Source organism: Lactuca saligna, chromosome 4 (genome assembly GCF_052625555.1).
Source record: "Lactuca saligna cultivar CGN05327 chromosome 4, ASM5262555v1, whole genome shotgun sequence".
NCBI classification, from domain to species: Eukaryota; Viridiplantae; Streptophyta; class Magnoliopsida; order Asterales; family Asteraceae; genus Lactuca; species Lactuca saligna.
In genome coordinates this window covers 6,793,529-6,814,471 of record NC_136420.1, presented here as the reverse complement: position 1 = coordinate 6,814,471, position 20,943 = coordinate 6,793,529, and the positions used below count along the sequence as shown (strand labels likewise).

General features: G+C 36.6%; 1 protein-coding gene across 1 annotated transcript; it reads right to left on the bottom strand.

Annotated features, from left to right (window-relative positions):
- Positions 1-1,924: 1,924 nt before the first annotated feature.
- On the bottom strand, positions 1,925-3,457 carry LOC145041130 (uncharacterized protein At4g28440-like). The gene is made up of 3 exons (XM_078989074.1): positions 3,325-3,457; positions 2,450-2,682; positions 1,925-2,360 (listed from the first exon to the last, which is right to left on the bottom strand). Exons 2-3 carry the CDS (start codon positions 2,667-2,669, stop codon positions 2,173-2,175), a joined length of 408 nt encoding a protein of 135 aa, XP_078845200.1. The 5' UTR covers positions 2,670-2,682; positions 3,325-3,457; the 3' UTR covers positions 1,925-2,172.
- Between the last annotated feature and the right edge of the window lie 17,486 nt (positions 3,458-20,943).

The window sequence follows — 20,943 nt, the reverse complement described above, 5'->3', positions numbered from 1 at the left end:
GCCCAACACAAAATTAGTTTAATCTACGATCCGGTGATTGACGCCCTACGACTCAGGCTGTCACGTACGCACACATGTTGCCTTCCTTCTTTCTATCGGGTTTTTCTGACGAAATCCTTAGGTGGTGAGTGATTAGTGTTCAAAGTGGACAATGAAACAAGTAAGTACAAAAAAATAAAAAAAATAAAAAAAAAATAAACTCTTCAATCCTATTGTTTATTGTTAGGTTAATTGAAATTCATTTTTTTGGAATTGTGTTGAAAAATAGAGATATTACCAATTAGGATTGTTAAATTATGGACTTAGAGTTAATAATTAGTGATTATAGTTGTTATGGAAGTTGAATTTTACGTCTAATGAAATTGCGGTTTTTATTTTTTCTTATTGTATATTACACAATTTTTTAAGATACCCCTATAATTTGACCCTGACTTCGTCACTATTTACTTTGTTTAATTTTGAATTCAGAACTAGCTTAGATTTATTGAAGATTATTTTGACTTCACAGTAAGTTGTGTCAATATATTGAATTCTTAGTTCTTCCGCATTTTATATATATTTTTTGAAGTTAAATTCTCTGTTTGTATTTGTTTTCTTGTAATTTATCATATTACGATTATATTTGTTCTCATATCAAAGCATGCAAGTATGTGAGTCAATTGCTCATCATTTGACAACCTCAAGTCGACATACATTTATGCTTTTGGAGGATGTTAGGAGGATTTTGCATTGGTTTGACATATTTTCCATAACAAACATGTTGAATCATCTATGTTGGAATAATATTGCTCATAGAATTAGATCTGGTAATTAGGCCGGGTTCGGGTTGATAGGTCAGAATATATTGACTCGATCCAACCCATAATATATGGGTTAGTGGATCACAGGTTGGCAGGTTGGAAACATCAAATTAATCCAACCCACATAACCCGTTTAAGTATATGAGTTTGCAGGTTAGTGGGTCGATTTCGGGTCAAAGAATCGACGGGTCATTTTTGGGTAACGTTTTACATGTTAAATTTATACAAATCACCTTCACGAGCACCAACACCACCGCTACTGCATCAACAAAATCACCACCGCAACTAATTTCACTTTTAATCAATGGCGTATAGGTGTTTTACGTTTTTAGATTTCTATGTCAAAGAACCCCAATCCTCCATTGTATGGTAGAACATTGAAATTAGAAGAATAAATCTAGAATGTGTACGTGTATGCTTTTGATTTATTTTCGATTTTATCCCTGCTAGTGGATATGTGTGTTTTAATTTTTCAGTGTGTACTTTTAATTTTCTCTACATGTATTCTTACATTCATATTACTGAAAAAAAAAAAAGTGGAGAAATGATGAACATTCAAGGTCAATGTCTTTTGTGTGTTTGTTTTGAATTGCAGGTATGGATCATTTGTGTTTTTTTAATAAAATTTAGGGTACAAATTTGAGATGTGACAAAGAAGACGACTTGATGAGTGTGTGTGTGTGTGGGGGGGGGGGGGGGGGGGGGGGGTGTGGCGGCATTCATTATTAAATTATTAAGAAAATGGTAAAGTAATATAAAAAAAGAAATTAATATGGAAAAATAGTATTTTTCGAAGTTTTTCAAGGACCGAAACAATGGAAATTTTTTGATATTGAACCTTCCATGCAAATTGAAAACTTTTTGGACCTTATCCGCCGTATTTTGCAAACCAAAGGGACCAATTATGCAGTTTTGACTTTTTTTTTAAAAGATTAGTTCTATTAAAAGTTAGATACGGAAAAATAGATTATACTTTCATTTCATTCCAAATAAAGGAGTCATTCCATTGATCAATTCTCATACCAACACACCATTTGCAGATTCTTTTGAAAGAATTGGAATTTATCAAGGAAGTGTATTTGAGAGTAAGATATTAAATACAAAATCAAAGCAACCTTAGTTCATCATGTTAAATATGCTGAAAATATAATTCAAAAACAAAGCGTATACATAGTCATAAACAACTCTCAAGTTCTTATACTACTATTCTCAAAAGTGAAAAAGACTATCTCTCATCTCATCTCATCTCATCTCATGATAACTGATAATAAAAACATTAACCTGACTCTAATCCAAAACCAGAAAGGATAAGAGAAACTTACAGTTTGCCATTTGATACAAGAACACATATAGGCATCATCTCATCTCTCATTCATTCTTCAACAGTGATAAGTTCAAACTCAATAAGTGAAAGATTGCTGTCTTCCTTGACACTAAAAGCAGCTGCATCAGTAATTTCAACACGACCCCATTTGTCCACTGCAAGTCTCATTGACCCTTTGTACATATCAATCTTTGCATTCCTCAAAATCACACTGCTTCCCTCCTTCATAGCATCCACTGCCAGTTGTGGATAAGAATCAAATTTCATACCAACATGTTAAGTGATATGATTCTCAAGATCATAAAAAAAAGAAATTGAATTTTACCTTGATCATTTCTAGCAGTGAAGACAATAATTCCAGTTTCATCACCAACTAAACATTCAGCAAGACGCATGTTGTTGCGTCCTTGAGTCCCATTTCGACCTCCTCTTGTCATGATCATCTTAGAACTAACCACTTTTACAGTTAGGTTAAGACCAAAAGCACCAGGGCGAAGTTGGTCGATCTTAGTGAAAGCTGGTTGTTGTTTCGTTTGTTCAGCCATTTTCCCACAAACCCTACAACAACAAACAGATCATCAATTCAATTTCAACCTAACTATTGATTGTTGAAACAGTACTATTACTAATTGACATCATCAATTCAAAGATGTATGATTACATGCAATCTTTTCTAAATTTTTTAACAACCAAATCTTCTTCTGTATTATGTATGCAAGATTATGACTCTTGTTCGTACTAAAGTGCGATAGCTGATACAGGATAGTGATGAAACGTCGGATACAGCTTTACAAAAACAGATTTTGGTTGACTTTTTCATTATCTGATTTAGGAGATATAAAGGAATAAGAATATTTGCAGCTTTAGGCATAACAATCGATCCAAAAGACCGTACACGAATACATGCATGAACTTCAAAACAGATTTATTTTGTTGTTTCAAACGGATTCAACTAGCAGCTTCAACCTCATCGCTCTTTTAACTTGTGTAAGTCGATCACAAAGGATCGGGACCCAAAACCAACAGAATGTCAAGGGCGATCGACAATTCCATAGGAATTTGACGGAAAAAAAACAGTAAACTTAGCAATCATAAGTCGACTCTGATTGTACAAATTGCAAATTGGTAAATCATTGCAAGTCGATGAAATCTGATGCCTGTAATTGTACTATGAATCGATGGAAGAAAAGATCGACTGACCTGAGTTGCGAGTATTGATTTTCGTAGAACTTTAACGAGAAAGGGGGTGAAGATCTGTTGGGGATTGAGATTAATGATCGTGCAAGTGCCAATCGCCTTTTATAATTAGGGTAAACGAACTGGGATCCCCAAATTTCACAAATATAATAAGTTTCAATTTTATATTAAGTTTCTATTTTTGTCGATTCCTCTTATACAATTTAGGGAATACGAGTTATCAAGGTAATTAACTTTTCGGTATGTTCACATCTGGGTAACTATCTTTTTTTTTTTACATATGTAGGTAACAAACTTTTTGGAAGTGTTCACATATGACCATTATAGGTTAAATCCTAGATGTGAACTCTTTCAACAAGTTTGTTACCTAGATGTGTAAAAAAAAAATAGTTACCCAAATATGAACAAAATGAAAATTAAAAATTAAATTACATGAATGGTCCCTGTGGTTTGGGGGAATTTGTGGTTTTTGTCCCAAATTTATTTTTTTAACTTAAATGGTCCCTACTATTTATTTTTGTTGCGCGTTTGGTCCCCGTCTTACCTAAAAATACTATTGTGCCCTTATTAATTTATTTTTTTTATATAATTTTCTTATCTATGTGTTTATTTTATACATATTTAAAAAAAAAAATTAATAGACCACACATATTTATATCTCCTCGGATGATCTCTACTGTTTATTTTTAATTAATTTTTTTTTTTAACTTGGATGATCCTTACTGTTTATTTTTGTTACGCGTTTGGTCTCTGTCTTATCTAAAAATACTATTTTTCCCTTATTAATTTTTTAAATTAATTTTCTTATTTATGTATTTATTTTTTATAAAAAAAATTAATATACCCCACATATATGTATCTTATCACTGTAAACCTGAAACCATATTTGAGAAATTTAATTTTAGTCTTACCATTCACCATCTCATCTCTGATCCTCCCCATCTTCTATTTCTTTTCCATCTTTAGTAACATTAACGTTTTCACCGTCCTTTTTTTTTGGTACTTCAACTCTGGAGAACCAACACCATAACCTACTGTCTCTTCATATTTAGTGGGTTGTAGTGTTGTTTCGACGGAGTTGAAGGACCGAAAAAAGAAGTGATGATGAATACGTCGATATCACTAAAGATGAAAAATAAATAGAAGTTGAGAATGATGAAAGATTGGATGTTGAGGAGATACAGATATGTGAGGTCTACTAATTTTTCTTAAACATATAAAGCACAAGTACATAAACAAGAAAATTAATTAAAAAATTAATAAGGGCACAATAGTCTTTTTAGGTAAGACAGAAACCAAGTTCGTAACAAAATTAAATAGTAGGGACCATCCGAGTTAAAAAATTAAATTAATTAAAAAATAAATAGTAGGGATCATCCGAGGAGATACAAATATGTGTGGTATATTAATATTTATAAATATGTAAAAAATAAACATAGATAAGAAAATTAATTAAAAAAATAAATTAATAAGGGCACAATAGTATTTAAGGTAATATGGGGACCAAACGCGCAACAAAAATAAAAAATAGGAACCATTTAAGTTTAAAAAAATAACTTAGAGATCAAAACCACAAATTCCCCCAAACTACAGGGACCATTCATGTAATTTAATTTTTACTTTTCATTTTGTTCATATTTAGGTAATTATTTTTTTGTACACATCTAGGTAACAAACTTGTTGAAAACGTTCACATTTAGGATTTAACCTGCTATAGCAGGTCATAATGGTCATATGTGAACACTCCCAAAAAGTTTGTTACCTATATATGTACAAAAAAAAAGATAGTTACCCAGATGTGAACATACCGAAAAGTTAATTACCTTGATAAGTCATATTCCCTACAATTTATTGTATCTATAATATTCCTCATTTGTGGGTAGTCTCTAAGGAGAATTAGTGAATTAATTGTTTGGGACATATGTTTGAGAGTTGGTTGTTCATAGCAATGTCTTCTTAGTTTATGTTGGTTTTCACTTTAATAAATTTGTGTTAGTTGTATAAAGACATATGTTTGAGAGTTGGTTGTTCATAGCAATGTCTTCTTAATATATGTTGGTTTTCACTTTAATAAATTTGTGTTAGTTTTATAAAGATGTAGTCAAAATAAAACATAGGGTTATTTATTTGTTAGGAATAGAAAAGTAGGTACATATCTAGCAAAATGTGACGAGAACATCAGATTATTTGAACTTAACTCAAACCGATATACTATAATTTAGTACGTTTATGGTTTATCAAATCAAACTTTATTTTTATCGGGGGCAGATTTACAGTGGACGTAGTATAGTTACCGCATAAGAAAAATTATAAAACTTATAGTTACCCCATAAAATAAATTATAAAACTTACTATGTTAATGTGTGTAGGATAAAACACCTGAGTTGTCTTCAAAAATATTTGGAAAATTGAAGGAAGATAACATAGTGATAAGTGTCGTTAATCTTCACAAATACAAGATGAAAATACATATTTTCCCAAAAGGATACCTACACTGATTGAAATTCAAAATCATGAGAATGATATGATGATGAAAATCTGAACTCAAGACAAATTAAATCACATATCCGCATCTAATTTAACACCACATGACATAATTTATCTTAAACTTCAATCAAATTTCTTATCTTTCACTATCTTTTTTTGAATGTATGTTTTTTTTGTAAAGTTTATAGGTATAACATCTAATTTTCAGGTATTCGCTTTTAACCATTGTGTTGTGTTTTGTTTGCAAGAATAGTCCCTAATGACATTTTCGTAAAAATTCGGACACGACTTAGTACGCAAGCGTACACCTTGGTACGCTGCGCGTACTAGGTTTCGTGCCAATACACTAAGTGTATGCTAGTACATAGGGCGTATGTAGTCAAGGTGTAAACCCTAAGTTTTAGGGTTTCGACACTATTTAAACACCTTTATGGACTCATGCACCATCTTATCTTCAACCCCTTTCCTCATTTCGAAACCCTAAAGTGTGTGAGCGCAGTGTGAAGCTTGAGGAGCCCTTTTTGGTGTCATTTTGGAGCCTTGGAGTAGAAGGAAGAACCTTGAAAACGTTTTTACATAATAAAATCTCTATCAAACTGTCTTAGATACTATATCTTTCCTTTCAAACTCTGTTATAACTACGTTTGAAACAAAGGTCTTCGTGTACTTCAAGCCGTGTTTCAAACAAAGGATTTCTTACACTCTAAATTGTTCTTATCAGACAAACTGCTTTTAAATCTCTTTATAAACTGACATCAAGTCATCAATTCTTATTTATTAACTTTTCAAAATTTTTACAAAACTTATTTTATACTTTTATATTGTAACGCCCGTAGATCCAGGCTAGTCAATTTAGAGATAATAGGGGTCGAAAATGACTTTTTGACAAAATATTATTTAGAATAAATAATTTGAACCAAGTTGTAGTATATGTCACAAGATTTCCGTACATATAAAGAACGCCGAAATCCGAGTTATAACAAAGAAGTTATGACCCGTCGAAGTTTCGCGACGGAACCGGCACGGCACCGGGAAGCGTAAAAAGTGAATTTACAACAGAGCGATATTTAGCCTTAGTGATCTAAATGAAAGTCATAGAATATGTTAAACCGAGAAAATCCATAAAAAGAACGCCCAAATCTGACTTCGTATGAAAAAGTTATGATTTTTCTAAGATTCGGCTTAGCAGTGTACAGCCCGAAACTTGAATTTTAGTTCGAGCGGTTTTTGGCTTATGCGACCTAAATGAGAGTTGAATATCTCATTAATAGGAACTCAACGGTAAAAAGACAGACAAAAACAGAGTCCGTATGAAGGAGTTACAGATTCTTCGCGGTCGTTAACGCCTTGTACTGTTAAATTTAAGATCGGTCGAGAATTAGCCGACGGAGTCAAAATGAAAGTTGTAGATATTATTTTTACCTACGCGTGGATATAAAGAACGTCAAAAACGGAGGTCGTATGTGAAAGTTACGAATTTTAGAAGTCGGAAGTGTGCTGTGCCAAAATGGTTGATGTAGCACAATCTTGGCCATTGCTTTCTCCCCAAGTCTTGCCACTAGATGGTGATATGTGGCACCAACTTCAGCCATTTTCACCCTATAAATACCACCTCTCCCCCCTCATTTTCTTCACACCTTTCCCATTCTTTCTTCTCTTTACTCTCTCTCTAAAACCTCTCTCTAGCCCCGAAATCCCCCGAAAAGCCTAGGGAACCTCCCTAGCACGAGGCGGAAGCCCTGGAGTGCTCGACGGCTCCGAGAAGAAGAGATTTCCGGCTCGGAAACGCTGCTCCAAGCAAAGCCTGGTTTTCTATAAAACCCGCTGTAAGTGAGCTACGCCTACGCTATTTTTAATATAGTTTTTATTTAATTATATTAACGTTATTAAGAACATATAATAAATACTTGGGCTATTATTATGGGTTATATAATTTTTTTAACGCTTATATAATAGTAATAATAGCTAGACTATTAATTAGTCTCGGCGAATAATAGACTAAAATCTATTGGTGATAATACTAGGTTTCGTCGAAGGAAATTATTTTAAAGTAAACGAAGCGCTGTCCGAGTACCGAGTCACCACCTTCTCAGGTGAGTGCATGGTCCCTTTCATCTTACACATAGATATGAAGTATTTATTATATAATTTACGTGTTGTGAGTGCATGGTCCCTTTCATCTTACACATAGATATGAAGTATTTATTATATAATTTACGTGTTGTGAGTGCATAGTTCCCTTTCATCTTACGTGTTGTGAGTGCATAGTTCCCTTTCATCTTACACATAGATATGAAGTCTTTTAATATAAATTACGTGCTGTGTGTGCATATTGTCTGAATACTTGCTGTCTATGCTGGGTGAAAGATTTTTATACATGTTTTAAATGATTTAAACTGTATACGTATTTTATATCTACAAAACGTGTTGGGAAAAACACGGGTAGATGAAATAGTTGTTTTGTGATCACACGATGGGAGACATCAGTGTTGTCAGCGATCCAGTCATCTAGTGGAGTATAGATGACGACTATTGACGATACTAGACGGTCCAGTGGAACGATAGCAGGTTCGTAACATGTAGGTATTTTTGAACTAGGTGCTCATTAGGTATTTTTGAACTGAGTGTGTTCACTACGTATCTTTGAACTGAGTGTGTTCACTAGGTATTTTGAACTAAGTGTGTTCACTAGTTACTTTTGAACTAAGTGTTTACCAGATGTTTCGGACTACGTGTTCACCAGATATATTCTATAAGTCTTGGTAATGATGGACTTCGTGTCGATTCCTTATGATGATCCTTAGGAATAAATAAACGAGGAATAGCTGATTCTTAGGGTAGATCCTTAAGACTAAAGAAGATAATGGGGATGGGTAATTGGGTTGATTGTTTGATTGTTTAAACATAATAATTATATTATTGTGGGTTGAAAACCCTATGTACTCACCAGGTTTCCCAACCTGACCCACTCAGTTTATTTATATCACAGGTGTTGATACGAAGTCACTTTACACTGAGAGATTTAAAGAGATGTAGATCACTAGTGTAAATAAATGTAAGTTCTGTTTATGCTCATGTTCCTGTATTGACGATGACATCCCAAACGTTTTAAAATGAGTAAAGTACGTTTCTTCGGAAATATTTTAATAACGTATTTATCATGTTTTTCTGGGAACAAATTCCGCAACATTTTTATTAAAAGAAAAACTCTGATTTTTATAAAGCATAAACAAAATCGGTCTTTTCTGGCCGTGAAAATAGGGATGTCACATATATTGTCAAATGCATGTCTATATATGTATAGTTATATAAGTAATGTTTAAAGGACTTAGGACTACTAGCTCGCTTTAATTCCTTTTCCTTGTTTGGATGTGGCCTTAGGGCATCGGATATTTGTCCGAATGTCGTCTAAATATTAGTTATATATTATGTATACATATACAGACATAAAAGTTCTATTAGTCAATTCAGTACCTTTGGGTAGCAAAGGCATACTTTTCTGTTATACATGGACATTACTAGTAACTATAATAAGTATAGTTAGGAGATACTATTTACTATTCCTAGTACAAGTAATCACACTAAGAGTCAGTTCATACATGAGTCACTACATACACTACTCTAATACATACTATACGAAGAGACACTAGTACATACTATATGAAGATATACTACTACATACTATAGGAAGTTATACTTCTACATACTCATGGACTGACCATCCTACACTTGGCTGCTCACAACAGAAGGTGTGTTCATTTTCGGATGTTCTCGGTTGTACTGTTCGGCGAGTTACCACGTCGTGTTTATCCTATACAAATGGATACATTCTTAAGGATTATACAATTTTCCTTGCTACCTTTATTTTGTGACACATTCACATAAACGATGAGGTGGACTATATTTTTATAATAATAGTTATACAGGGGAAAAATCGTCATTTTTACAATGATAAATACATTCAAACCAGTCGGGTCTTGATAGAAGACTACTTTTTATACTAGTAGGAAATATGGGATTTTCTAGGGTTTTCATATTTATACAAACTTTTCCTCAAAACAATTACAAGTCTTTCGTTACAAGTTTTTACAAATCAATGACACTAAAATACTTATGAATTCACCAGCTTTATGCTGATACTCGTTTTCAAAATAACTTGTATTCTCAGGTCACCAATAGACAGGTACAATGACCAGGTTTTGAGAAGACGGAGACTCATCTTTTATTTTGATTATTCATTTTGTTGTTTTATTCTATGAAACTTGTATTTAAAATTATACTATTAATGCAATGGATGATGTTGTTGGTTGTTTACTACTTTGCATTGTTGTGATACTTTACATGACGTCCTCTTCCCCATAACGTTTCCGCCGTTCTTGGTTTTGGGGTGTGACAAAATCAGCCGATGAAGTCTAAACGAAAGTTGTAGAGCTTACTCACCTACGCGTAGATATAAAGAACATCAAAAACGGAGTTTGTATGAAGAAGATATGAATTTCTGGAATTTTTAAATAATTAAAATATATTAATGTAAATATAAAATCGGATAATATCAGAGGCATTGACGCGTCGGTCCTATCCACCCGGTATGCCCCGCGTACCTAGATGTACGCCCAGTGTACATGTCGACGGAGGATTAGGCCCAACGTAAATTGGAGTAACGCCCAGCTTAACCCGGGGTTCAGCCCCTATAAATACGATGCAAGGCCTCAGGGTTTATTTGCTAATTTTCCATCTTCCACCCCTTTATTTTCTTCCATTTGGCAAGTTTTACCCCCCGAAACCGCGGTATTAATCCCGAGACCCGAAGCGAGTCTCAAAGCCCGAAGATCCCGAGAAGTAAAATTCCCGAGTCAAAGCTCTGCCCACGAGAAGCCAATTTTTTGTGAAGATCTTCCAGATCTACCAAAGAATACTACTTTTACAAACCGTAAAGGTATCCGATCATCTTCTGATCAAGTGAGTGTGTGGTTACTTTCTTCTAACATATAAATATAAAGTATTAGCTATGAAATATGTAATGCCCATAGATATGGGCTAGTCAATTTAGAGGCAATAAGTGTCGAAAATGAATTTTCGGCAAAATATTATTTAGAATAAATAGTATTAACCAAGTTGTAGTATATGTTACAAGGTTTCCGTACATATAAAGACCGCCGAAATCCGAGTTATAACGAGGAAGTTATGACCCATCGAAGTTTCGCGACGGAACCGGCACGATACCGGGAAACGTAAATAGTGAATTTACGATAGAGCAAGATTTAGCCTTAGTGATCTAAATGAAAGTCGTAGAATACGTTAAACCCAAAGCGTCCATAAAAAGAACGCCCAAATCTGACTTTGTATGAGGAAGTTATGATTTTTCGAAGTTTCGGATTAGCAGTGTACAACCCGAAATTCGAATATTAGATCGAGCGGTTTTTAGCCGACACAACCTAAACGAGAATCGAATATCTCGTTATTAGTAGCTTAACGATAAAAAGACAGACGAAAATGGACATCGGATTAAGAAGTTATGAGATTTTAAAGGAGCAATCATGTCCCGACTTGTTAAAAATATAACTTTAAAAATAAAGTCAAAATTAGCCGACGGAGTCTAAACGAAAGTTGTAAAGTACGTCTCCACCTACGCGTGGATATATCATTAGAAAAGAATCGACGATGCGGTCATTATAAAACTAATGTTGAGTTCTTTCGACATTAGTTTAGTACAAATATCGTTAAATCTATTTAAAATAGTATTATAAAGCGGTGTTTAGTTGTTTATATAACTAAAAGGTCATTAAATAATTATGGATGGTAGTTTTTGAAAATTTAATTAGTATAAATAAGAGCCTTGGGATCTCATATTTCTTGCACCATTCTCTTAATTCAAGAGTCTTTCTCTCCTTATCCCCCGAGCATTTCGGTCCCTCGTGATTCGACTTCTCTTTCTGTAGTTTTAGTATAGTAAGGTGAGCGCTGAAGCGCTGAACGGATCTTTCTTAGAAAGATTCAGCGACAAAGTTATGCCCCCGCAGAGCCCGATTCCTAGCTAAAATCCCCTTGTAAGTAAGTTATGCTTACCCTATTTTAAATATAGTTTATATTTAAAATTAATATTGTTATTATAAATTTATAATAAATATTTGAGCTATTATTGTGACTTATATTAGTGGTTGGAAAGTGTTGTTTAAACGCTTATATAATAATAATAATAATAATAATAATAAGACTAATAATTAGTCACAGTAAATATTAGACTAAAATCTAGTGGTAATAATAGTAGGTTTCGTCGAAGGAAATTATTTTAAAGTAAACGAAGCGTTGTCCGAGTACCGAGTCACCACCTTCTCAGGTGAGTGCATAGTTACTTTCATCTTATACATAGATATGAAGTATTTTATATAAACTATGTGCTATGTGTGCATATTATCTGAATACTTGTTGTCTATGTTGGATGAACGTTTGTTTATACATGTTTTAAATGATTTGAGCTGTATACGTATTTTAAATATACAAGTATGTTGGGTATAATATGGGTAGATGAATGATGAGAGATAAAAGATGATGTGTGTAAACATTGACATCTATAGACTTAGTGCCTAACAAATAACATCGACAACTATGGACTTAGTGCCTATTGGACAAACACTGGTAGCTATGGACTTAGTACCGGTTAGGAATTGGTAGCTATGGACTTAGTACCTATTAGATAAACACTGGTAGCTATGAATTTAGTCCCCAGCAGCTATGGAATTAGTGCTTTACGAACGAGTATTGGCAGCTATGGATTTAGTGCCAATCCTATAACTCTGGAAGCAAAGGACTTCAGAATGAACGAATGCGGGATAGATGACTCTTAGGATAGATCCTTAAGAGTAAAGAAGATAATGGGGATGGGTAAATAGATCGATTGTTTGATTGTTTAAACATAATAATTATATTATTGTGGGTTGAAAACCCTATGTACTCACCATGTTTCTCAACCTGACTCACTCAGTTTATTTATATTACAGGTGTTGAGATGAAGTCAGATTACACTGAGAGATTAAAGAGATGTAGATCACTAGTGTAAATAAATGTAAGTTCTGTTTATGCTTATGTTTCTGTATTGACGATGACATCCCAAATGTTTTAAAACGAATTAAAAATACTTTTCTTCGGAAATGCTTTGATAACGTATTTATCATGTTTTACTGGGAACAAATTCCGCAACATTTTTATTAAAAGAGGTACTCTGATTTTTATAAAGCATAAACAAAATCGATCTTTTCTGGCCGTGAAAATGGGGATGTCACAAAATACGTGCTATGTGTTATATATTATTTTTCTATTTGAGATGGTCTTGGAATTGATGTTTTTATATGGGTGTTAAATGATTCAAACTATATATGTATTTTATATCTACAAAATATGTTCGGTAGAACATGGGTAGATGAAATAATGGCAACTATGAGACGTAGCGCCTATTGTATAAACCTTGGTGACTATGCAGTTAGCGCCTATTGTATAAACCTTGGTGACTATGGAGTTAGCGCCTATTGTATAAACCATGGTGACTATGGAGTTAGCGCATATTGTATAAACCTTGGTGACTATGGAGTTAGCGCCTATTTGATAAACCTTGGTGACTATGGAGTCAGCGCCTATTGTATAAACCTTGGTGACTAGGAGTTAGCGCCTATTGTATAAACCTTGGTGACTATGGAGTTAGCGCCTATTGTATAAACCTTGGTGACTATGGAGTTAGCGCCTGATAGCTATGGAATTAGTATCTGATCGATAAACTTTGGCAGCAATGGACTTTGTGCCGAATGAATAAAGGATATTTGATTCTTAGGGTAAAACCTTAAGAAATAACGAAGATAATGGGGATAGGTAATTAAGTTTATTGTTTGATGATTAAATATAATAATTATATTATTGTGGGTTGAAAATCGTATATGCTCACCAGGCTCCCAAGCCTGACCCACTCAGTTTTCTTCGCATTACAGGTAATGACACAATGATATAAGTTGATGGACTTGATGAAAGATTTTGGATTATAGATCAGTAGTTATAAATAACTGTTGTAAGGTCTATTTTATATTGTTTATGCTTTTGGTCTGTATCGGAACATGACATCCTGAGGTTTTATTATTAAATAAAATACATTCTCTTTGAGAAATGTTTTGATAAGTTATTATCATATCTTGTTTTGGGAACAAATTCCGCAACCGTTTTCTTTAAACGATTACTCTGATTTATAAAACAAAGCATAAACAAATCGGTCTTTTTTGGCCGTGAAATTGGGGATGTCATAGTTGATATTAGAGCATTAGTTTAAGCGAACTAAGAATTTGTAGGATTTCTAGACTTAAACTTAGAATGCTAAGTGATGATTGTGAGATAAGTGTCTACCATATTTTAAGACGCGAGCACTAGTGTATTTTAGGAAATTGCCTAAAATGATTTTGTGTGCTAAATGTTATATGTTGCCATATATTATATTATTTGTTCGGATCTATGGTTTGTCGCCGACCGGATCGGGAAACCTTATGTGTTTAGGATTCTAAGCGTACGACTAAGGTATTAGAACTATCATGTAAACGTTTCAGAGTGACAATGATGATTTGAATATCTACCGTGAATGAGGATCTATATTCACCTTGTTCGGTGTGTAGATCAACAATGGTGAGAACGAGAAGTGGAGTTGGAAACGCTGACGAACACAGGAATCAAGCACTTGTGATTGAACCAGTAGTTATGGCAGCAGTAGCACCTGAGCCAATGACAATGGCTAGAGTTCAAGTGATGATCCAGTCTATGTTGGATCATCAGATGGAAGAAACTAGACGTCTGTTTAGGCATAATCACGAAGAATTGTCAATTCAAGTTGAAGAGCCCAAAGTAAATGGAGGGCAGACTGAAGGAGGAAACTACAGTGGGACCGTTGGTCAAGCCAACCCACTAGTAGTTCGTCGAAACAACCAGGATGGAGAGAATAACAGACGTGGATACAAGTACAAGGATTTCATGGCATCCAAACCACCGCGTCTTTATGGGATCCTGACACCGGTGCAAGTCATGGATTGGATCTCCGAGATGGAGACAATGTTTGAAAGTTACGAGTGTAGCAACAGACAGAAGACCGCTCTTGCAATTCCTCTGTTAAAATCTGGAGTACTGAGCTGGTGGAAGTTACTGGCTGGTTCGATCCCCAAGGGGGAAGCTAGCAAGATGTCTTGGGAAGAGTTCGTGGTGCAACTGGAATTGCAATACTGCTCTGAGCAGGATCTTCTGGAACTCAACAATGAGTTCCAGAATCTAAAGAAGGAAAAATTAAGCGTCATTGAATACGCTACAAGCTTTACGTAGAAGATGAAGCTTATTACATACATAATTCCAACTGAACTTTCCAAGTTTAACAAGTTTTCCAATGGATTACCAATGGACTTTGGTCTGATAGTCAAAGCAACCACTCTGAAAGCCGCGTATCACCCGCAGACGGACGGGCAGAGCGAATGGACGATTCAGATGCTTGAGGACATGCAGCATGCATGTGTCATGGACTTCAGAGGAAGTTGGGATACCTACATACCACTGACTGAGTTTTCTTACAACAAAAGCTATCATTCGAGTATTGGTATGCCTCCGTTTGAGCTTCTATATGGGAGGAGGTGTCGGACTTCCATTTTCTGGGGAGAGGTGGTACAGAGAATGATGGGTGGCACAAAGATAATGCTGAAGACGATCGAGCAGATTCGACAGGTCAGACAGAGGTTACTGACGACCGAGAGTCATCAGAAGAGTTATGTGGACAGGCGACGATCCGAGCTAGAATTTCAGGTCGGAAATTTTCTGCTCCTGAAGGTATCCCCATGGAAAGGGGTGATCCAATTCAAGAAGCACGGCAAGTTGGGGCCCCGATACATCGGTCCTTTCTTGTTTGATGAAGGGCTTAGGGTAGGATCAGGTATTCGAATTTCTATAGGGTCCATCTGTAACACCCCGACTCTCAGGTATAAACTTTACAGTATTATTTTCATTTTGAAAGGTCAACTCGAGGAGTTGGATTCCCTGACTCGTCGAGTAGGAATGAATTTGGCCGCATGTTTTAAGTGACCAACTCGGCGAGTTGGAGGACACGAATCGATGAGTTGGAGCTGGATGATGAAACCCTAATTTCCAGGGTTTTTCACCCTATTTAATGGATAATTTCCCCCATTAGCCTCCCTTATAGTCCCCTTTTGAGTCTAGAAACCCTAAATTGTTGCTTACTCTCCATTTGTGTGATTTTTAAACTTTGAAGGTAGTTGTGGAAGGAAGATCTTGAAGCACTAAGGCTTGGAATAAGAAAAAGGTTGTGGATCCGAGTCCTACTTCCTTCTAGCATCGTTTTTGAGGTAACAAGTCATTACCTTGACCTTCTTCTAACAATATCTATTCATATTGAGATTTAGGGCCATTCTAGCAATGTTGATGATTCATTTTGGGTATTGGTCATGATCTAAAGTTGCAACTTCAGATCTAGGCTCATCTTGGTTCTTAAAGTCATAAAGCTTTGGTCTTTAATAAGTTAATGCCTTTCCCTCACTTAGAACCTCATTTTTAGCTTGATTTTGGCCCATAGTATCCAACATATATGTAAATTTTGCAACTTTACATAAAAAGAATGCCCTAGGAGTCTAGATCTGCGATATGGAGCTTTGGGGTGGCTCATAAGCATCTGAATGAAGAAATAACTGAAGGGAGTGTGCGAGTTGCATGGCCAACTCGGTGAGTTCGATGAAGGTTAATGTAGAGGACTTCTGCATGGACTCGACGAGTCAGCGAGACGACTCGATGAGTCAAGAAGGGTTTTCCCTACATTTGTACACACATGCACTCGACGAGTTGCCTGGGAAATCGGCGAGTCAACTAGGATCTTTACGATTTCTTAGATTTCTGGAAGGACTTGACGAGTCAGTAAACTACACTCGACGAGTGGGTCAACATAGACTGTTGACTTTGACTTTCACCAAGGGTTTACCAGGTTAACTTCTGGGGCAGTTTTGATAATTTGGGAATTTATGGAATTGGATCATTGATGGATGTAGGTGGCGGTGTTAGAGCTGTATTTGGAGGAGGTTGATACTATTGCTTCAGACTACTTGAGAGGTGAGTTGTCCTCACTATACTAACAGGGTCGAAGGCACCAATGCTGGCCTTTTATGGATTTGTATGCGAGTTATTACATGATATGCTTATTGATTTACATCCTAGTAGTTAGGATGGTGATATGATTAGTAACCTGGTTAGGTCGGTATCTTGGTATATAGGATGATGCTACGTTAGTGACCGGTTAGGTCTGTATCCTGGTTATAGGATGTTGCTATGATTAGTGATCCGTTAGATCTGTTTGACTGTTATATATGCTAGCATATGATATTTATGTGCACACGTTTATTTGATTAGGGGTTAGGTTGAGGCGATCTTGCTTTGTGCTGAAGGCCAACATACCCAGGCCGTTCTGGATAAAACGAAGGCCCTGCAAAGAGGTTCATTCAGGCCGAAGGCCCGACGAGCGGTCCGGATAGGCTGTAGGCCCTGCGAGGCGATCCAGATGTGCTGAAGGCGCAGAGAGCGGTCCAAATAGGTTGAAGGCCTACGAGGCGGTCCAGTCAGGCTGAAGGCTCATTATACATGTTGTTTGCTTATATGTTATTGATATGTGTTATGGTGTTGGTATTTTGTGGGTAACTCACTCATCCTTCAAGCTTACATTTATCGATTGTTGTTTCAGGTACCTATGATGATCACAGGAAGGTGAATGTGTAATCGTACAGCTTCTCATATTTCATGATTTGTATGATTGATTCTAGGATACTCTGACATTATACTATTTTGGAAAACATGTTTTGTAATAATCATTGGTTTTGAAAATGTTTTAAAAAGTTTAAATTTGGCATGACTTTTTTGGATGTTACACCAGCGTTATGTATGGCTAGCATACACGAGTGCTGTAGGGTTGGTGGAAGTTTCATGGGTGGGTCGTGTGAGGTTGGTAGGCCAGTATGGTGGTTACGAGATGCTTTGTGACTGGATCCAGATCAGGATCAGGATCAGAAGATGGTGGTCAGGAGGGACTGGCAGGACCCGAGGTTGTTGGACAAATGAGGAGGGTTGAGCTGGACTCCAGGATTCGAGAGATCCTACATGATGAGGTTGCTACTCTGTTGCAGGCACAATTGCCAGAGATGCTTGGGTCTATTATGGTTGAGTATTTCGACGAGCGCTATGCAGCCCTTGCGGAGACGGCTGCCGTGACAGCTACATCATTTGTAACGGCGACAGGGGGAGGAGCCGATCGAGCTTTTCAGTACAGGGACTTCGATAACATGAAACCCCCTACTTTTGATGGGACTCAGGACCCCATCAAGGCCATGAGGTGGATTTCTGACGTGGAGGGGTGTTTCTTCACATGTTCATGTTTTACTTACCATAAGGTCAGATGCGCTCTGAACTTGCAGAGGTCCGAGGCAAAGGACCGGTGGAGGTTGATGACTGGATCTTACACTGATAACCAGAGAGCTACGGTTACTTGGGAGCAGTTTAGGGATATATTGCGCGCTCGCTACATTCCACGGGTCGAGCAGGAACGGCTAGCTCAAGAGTTTCTGGATTTAAGACAAGATGGTGAGACGGTGACGGAGATCACTCGTATGTTCACGGAGAGGGCGATGTTCTGCCTGGAGTTTGCTTCTGAGCAGGCTCAAATGACACGTTATCTGAGCATGCTAAAGACTGTCATTCGACAGTTTACGGCGACCCAACGTTGTGATACATTTCTAGAGTTATAGTAGGCCATTAGGCGGCGTGAGTTGGAGATTGAGATGCAGTTGAGGGAGCAACGACAGGCCCCTGCATAGTCGCAACCGATGCCAAAACGGTCTAAGATCGTTGATTCCAGGTCAGGGGGACAACTGGGCTGCACTTGTGGCAAGTGCGGGAAGGGTCACTCGGAGGATTACCGATTGGGTAGCGCGTGCCGCAAATGCAGCAAGGAGGGGCACTTTGTTAGGGATTGTCGTCAGCTAGCCTCAGTTCAAGATATGAGGTTTTGGTACCACTGTCATCAGGTTGGTCATGTGAAGACCAACTATTTACAACTTGCTGCCAGGCCGGTGCAGGCTTCAGCGCCGGCTACACTGAGGATTACTGACGGGGACAGGGTTGAGCAGCGCCTCCGAGGGCCCAGGGATGCGCCTTCCAGCTTACAACAGAGGAGGCCAGGGCAGCACTAGACGTGAGACGTGGTAGCTGGTATGTTTCTATCCCTTATCTTATTGATTATATATGTTTTATGCTTATATGTTTGTGCTTGTGATTAGGTACATTTTTAGTGAACTCCATACCTGATTTGGTATTATTTTACTCGAGGGTTAGTTGGCCGTTCGTCTCTCATTCATTCAGTAGGGAGTTCGAGTTGCCAGTAGGAGAGCTAGAGTGTCCGTTACGAGTATCTATTGCCAACGAACACGAGGTTTCCACTTCTTCGGTCTATCGGGGTTGCATATTGGAGATATTCAGGGTATCTTTCCCGATAGACCTGATCCCGATTCCCATGGGGGATGTATGTGTGATTGTGGATATGGACTAGCTTAATCGCTTCGGTGCCATGCTCGACTGCGAGGGTCAACGGGTGGTAGTTTGAACCGAAAATGGGGTAGAACTGATTGTATACAACGATGGCACCAGATTGAGCTTAGGGTTTTGTTCAGTTGTCAAGGCTCGGCAGTACATTCAACATGGGTGTGCAGGTTATCTAGCGTATGTGGTGGATACGCGGATCAGGGATCAGGTTTCAGTATCAGAGGTTCCAGTGGTTAGGGAGTTTGCTGACGTGTTTTCGAAGGAGTTAACAAGAGTGCCTCCGGAGAGGTAGATCGAGTTTAGGATTGACCTAGTGCCAGGCGCGACCCCTATCTCCAAGGCGTCGTACCGGTTGGCACCACCAAAGATGCAGGAGCTATCATTACAGCTGCAAGAACTATTGGTCAAGCGGTTCATTTGTGTGAACAGTTCTCCATGGAGAGCACCGATCCTCTTCGTCAGGAAGAAGGATGGTTCACACCAGATGTAGATTAACTACTGGGTTCCAGACTCATTATGGACATTACGAGTTCATGGTGATGCCGTTTAGGCTCACCAACACGTCAACGATATTTATGGACATGATGAATCGGGTCTGCAGACCGATGCTCGATCGCTCGGTCATTGTATTCATAGACGATATCTTGGTGTACTCCAATATCCGAGAGCAACACGAGGAGCACCTTCGGGAGCTATTAGGAGTTTAACCTTCAAGAATAAATGTAATTTGTAACCATTTAATGTCATTTTTTTTTTCAGAATGAATGATATTTTTGTTTATTATCTTATTCTGTAAGAATTATTGTAATTAGTAATTCTTAAAAAAAATATGTTTCATATAAAATCCGTTTTATTAGAAAATGTTATTCTTGATAATATATGTTGTATAGATCTTTAAGCATGTTAATTATAAAATATATGTTGAATGAAATTCTGTAAAATTAAAATCGGTAATATATTTACTTGTTTACCGTTAACATTTGGTTATTCTGACAAAATAAATTCAGTTATTATTTAAAAATAAGTTTAAATTAAAATTAAATTAATTTAAAAAATTCAAAATTTTAAAATTAAGATAATTAATGATCCCTTAAAATCCAAAAATTTCTTTTTTTAAATATAGTTAATTGTTCAAAATACGCTTATAGTGAAATTTGTGTGATTATATGGTACATTTTATTCCATTATAATAACATAGATGAAATGAATAGAAACCTATATATATATATATATATATATATATATATATATATATATATATATATATAGCCGTTACCCGCGCACAGCAGCGGGGACAAATAGCTTCTTTCAACGATATTTTTTTAAAGAAAAATGTTATGTTCCAAAAGAAAGTTCATGCCGTGGGTGAGAGGAATGGCGGTAGTCGTGATAGTGGTTGGTTGAAGGCGGAAGGAGGTAGAGCGGCTGTGGTGGTGGTGGTTATACTGTCTTGGTTACTGGTTAGGGTTCTTCGAGATAGTGTGCGTATATTGCTTACTTTGAAGGGATTACGAAGATAAAGATTATGAGATGACTTGT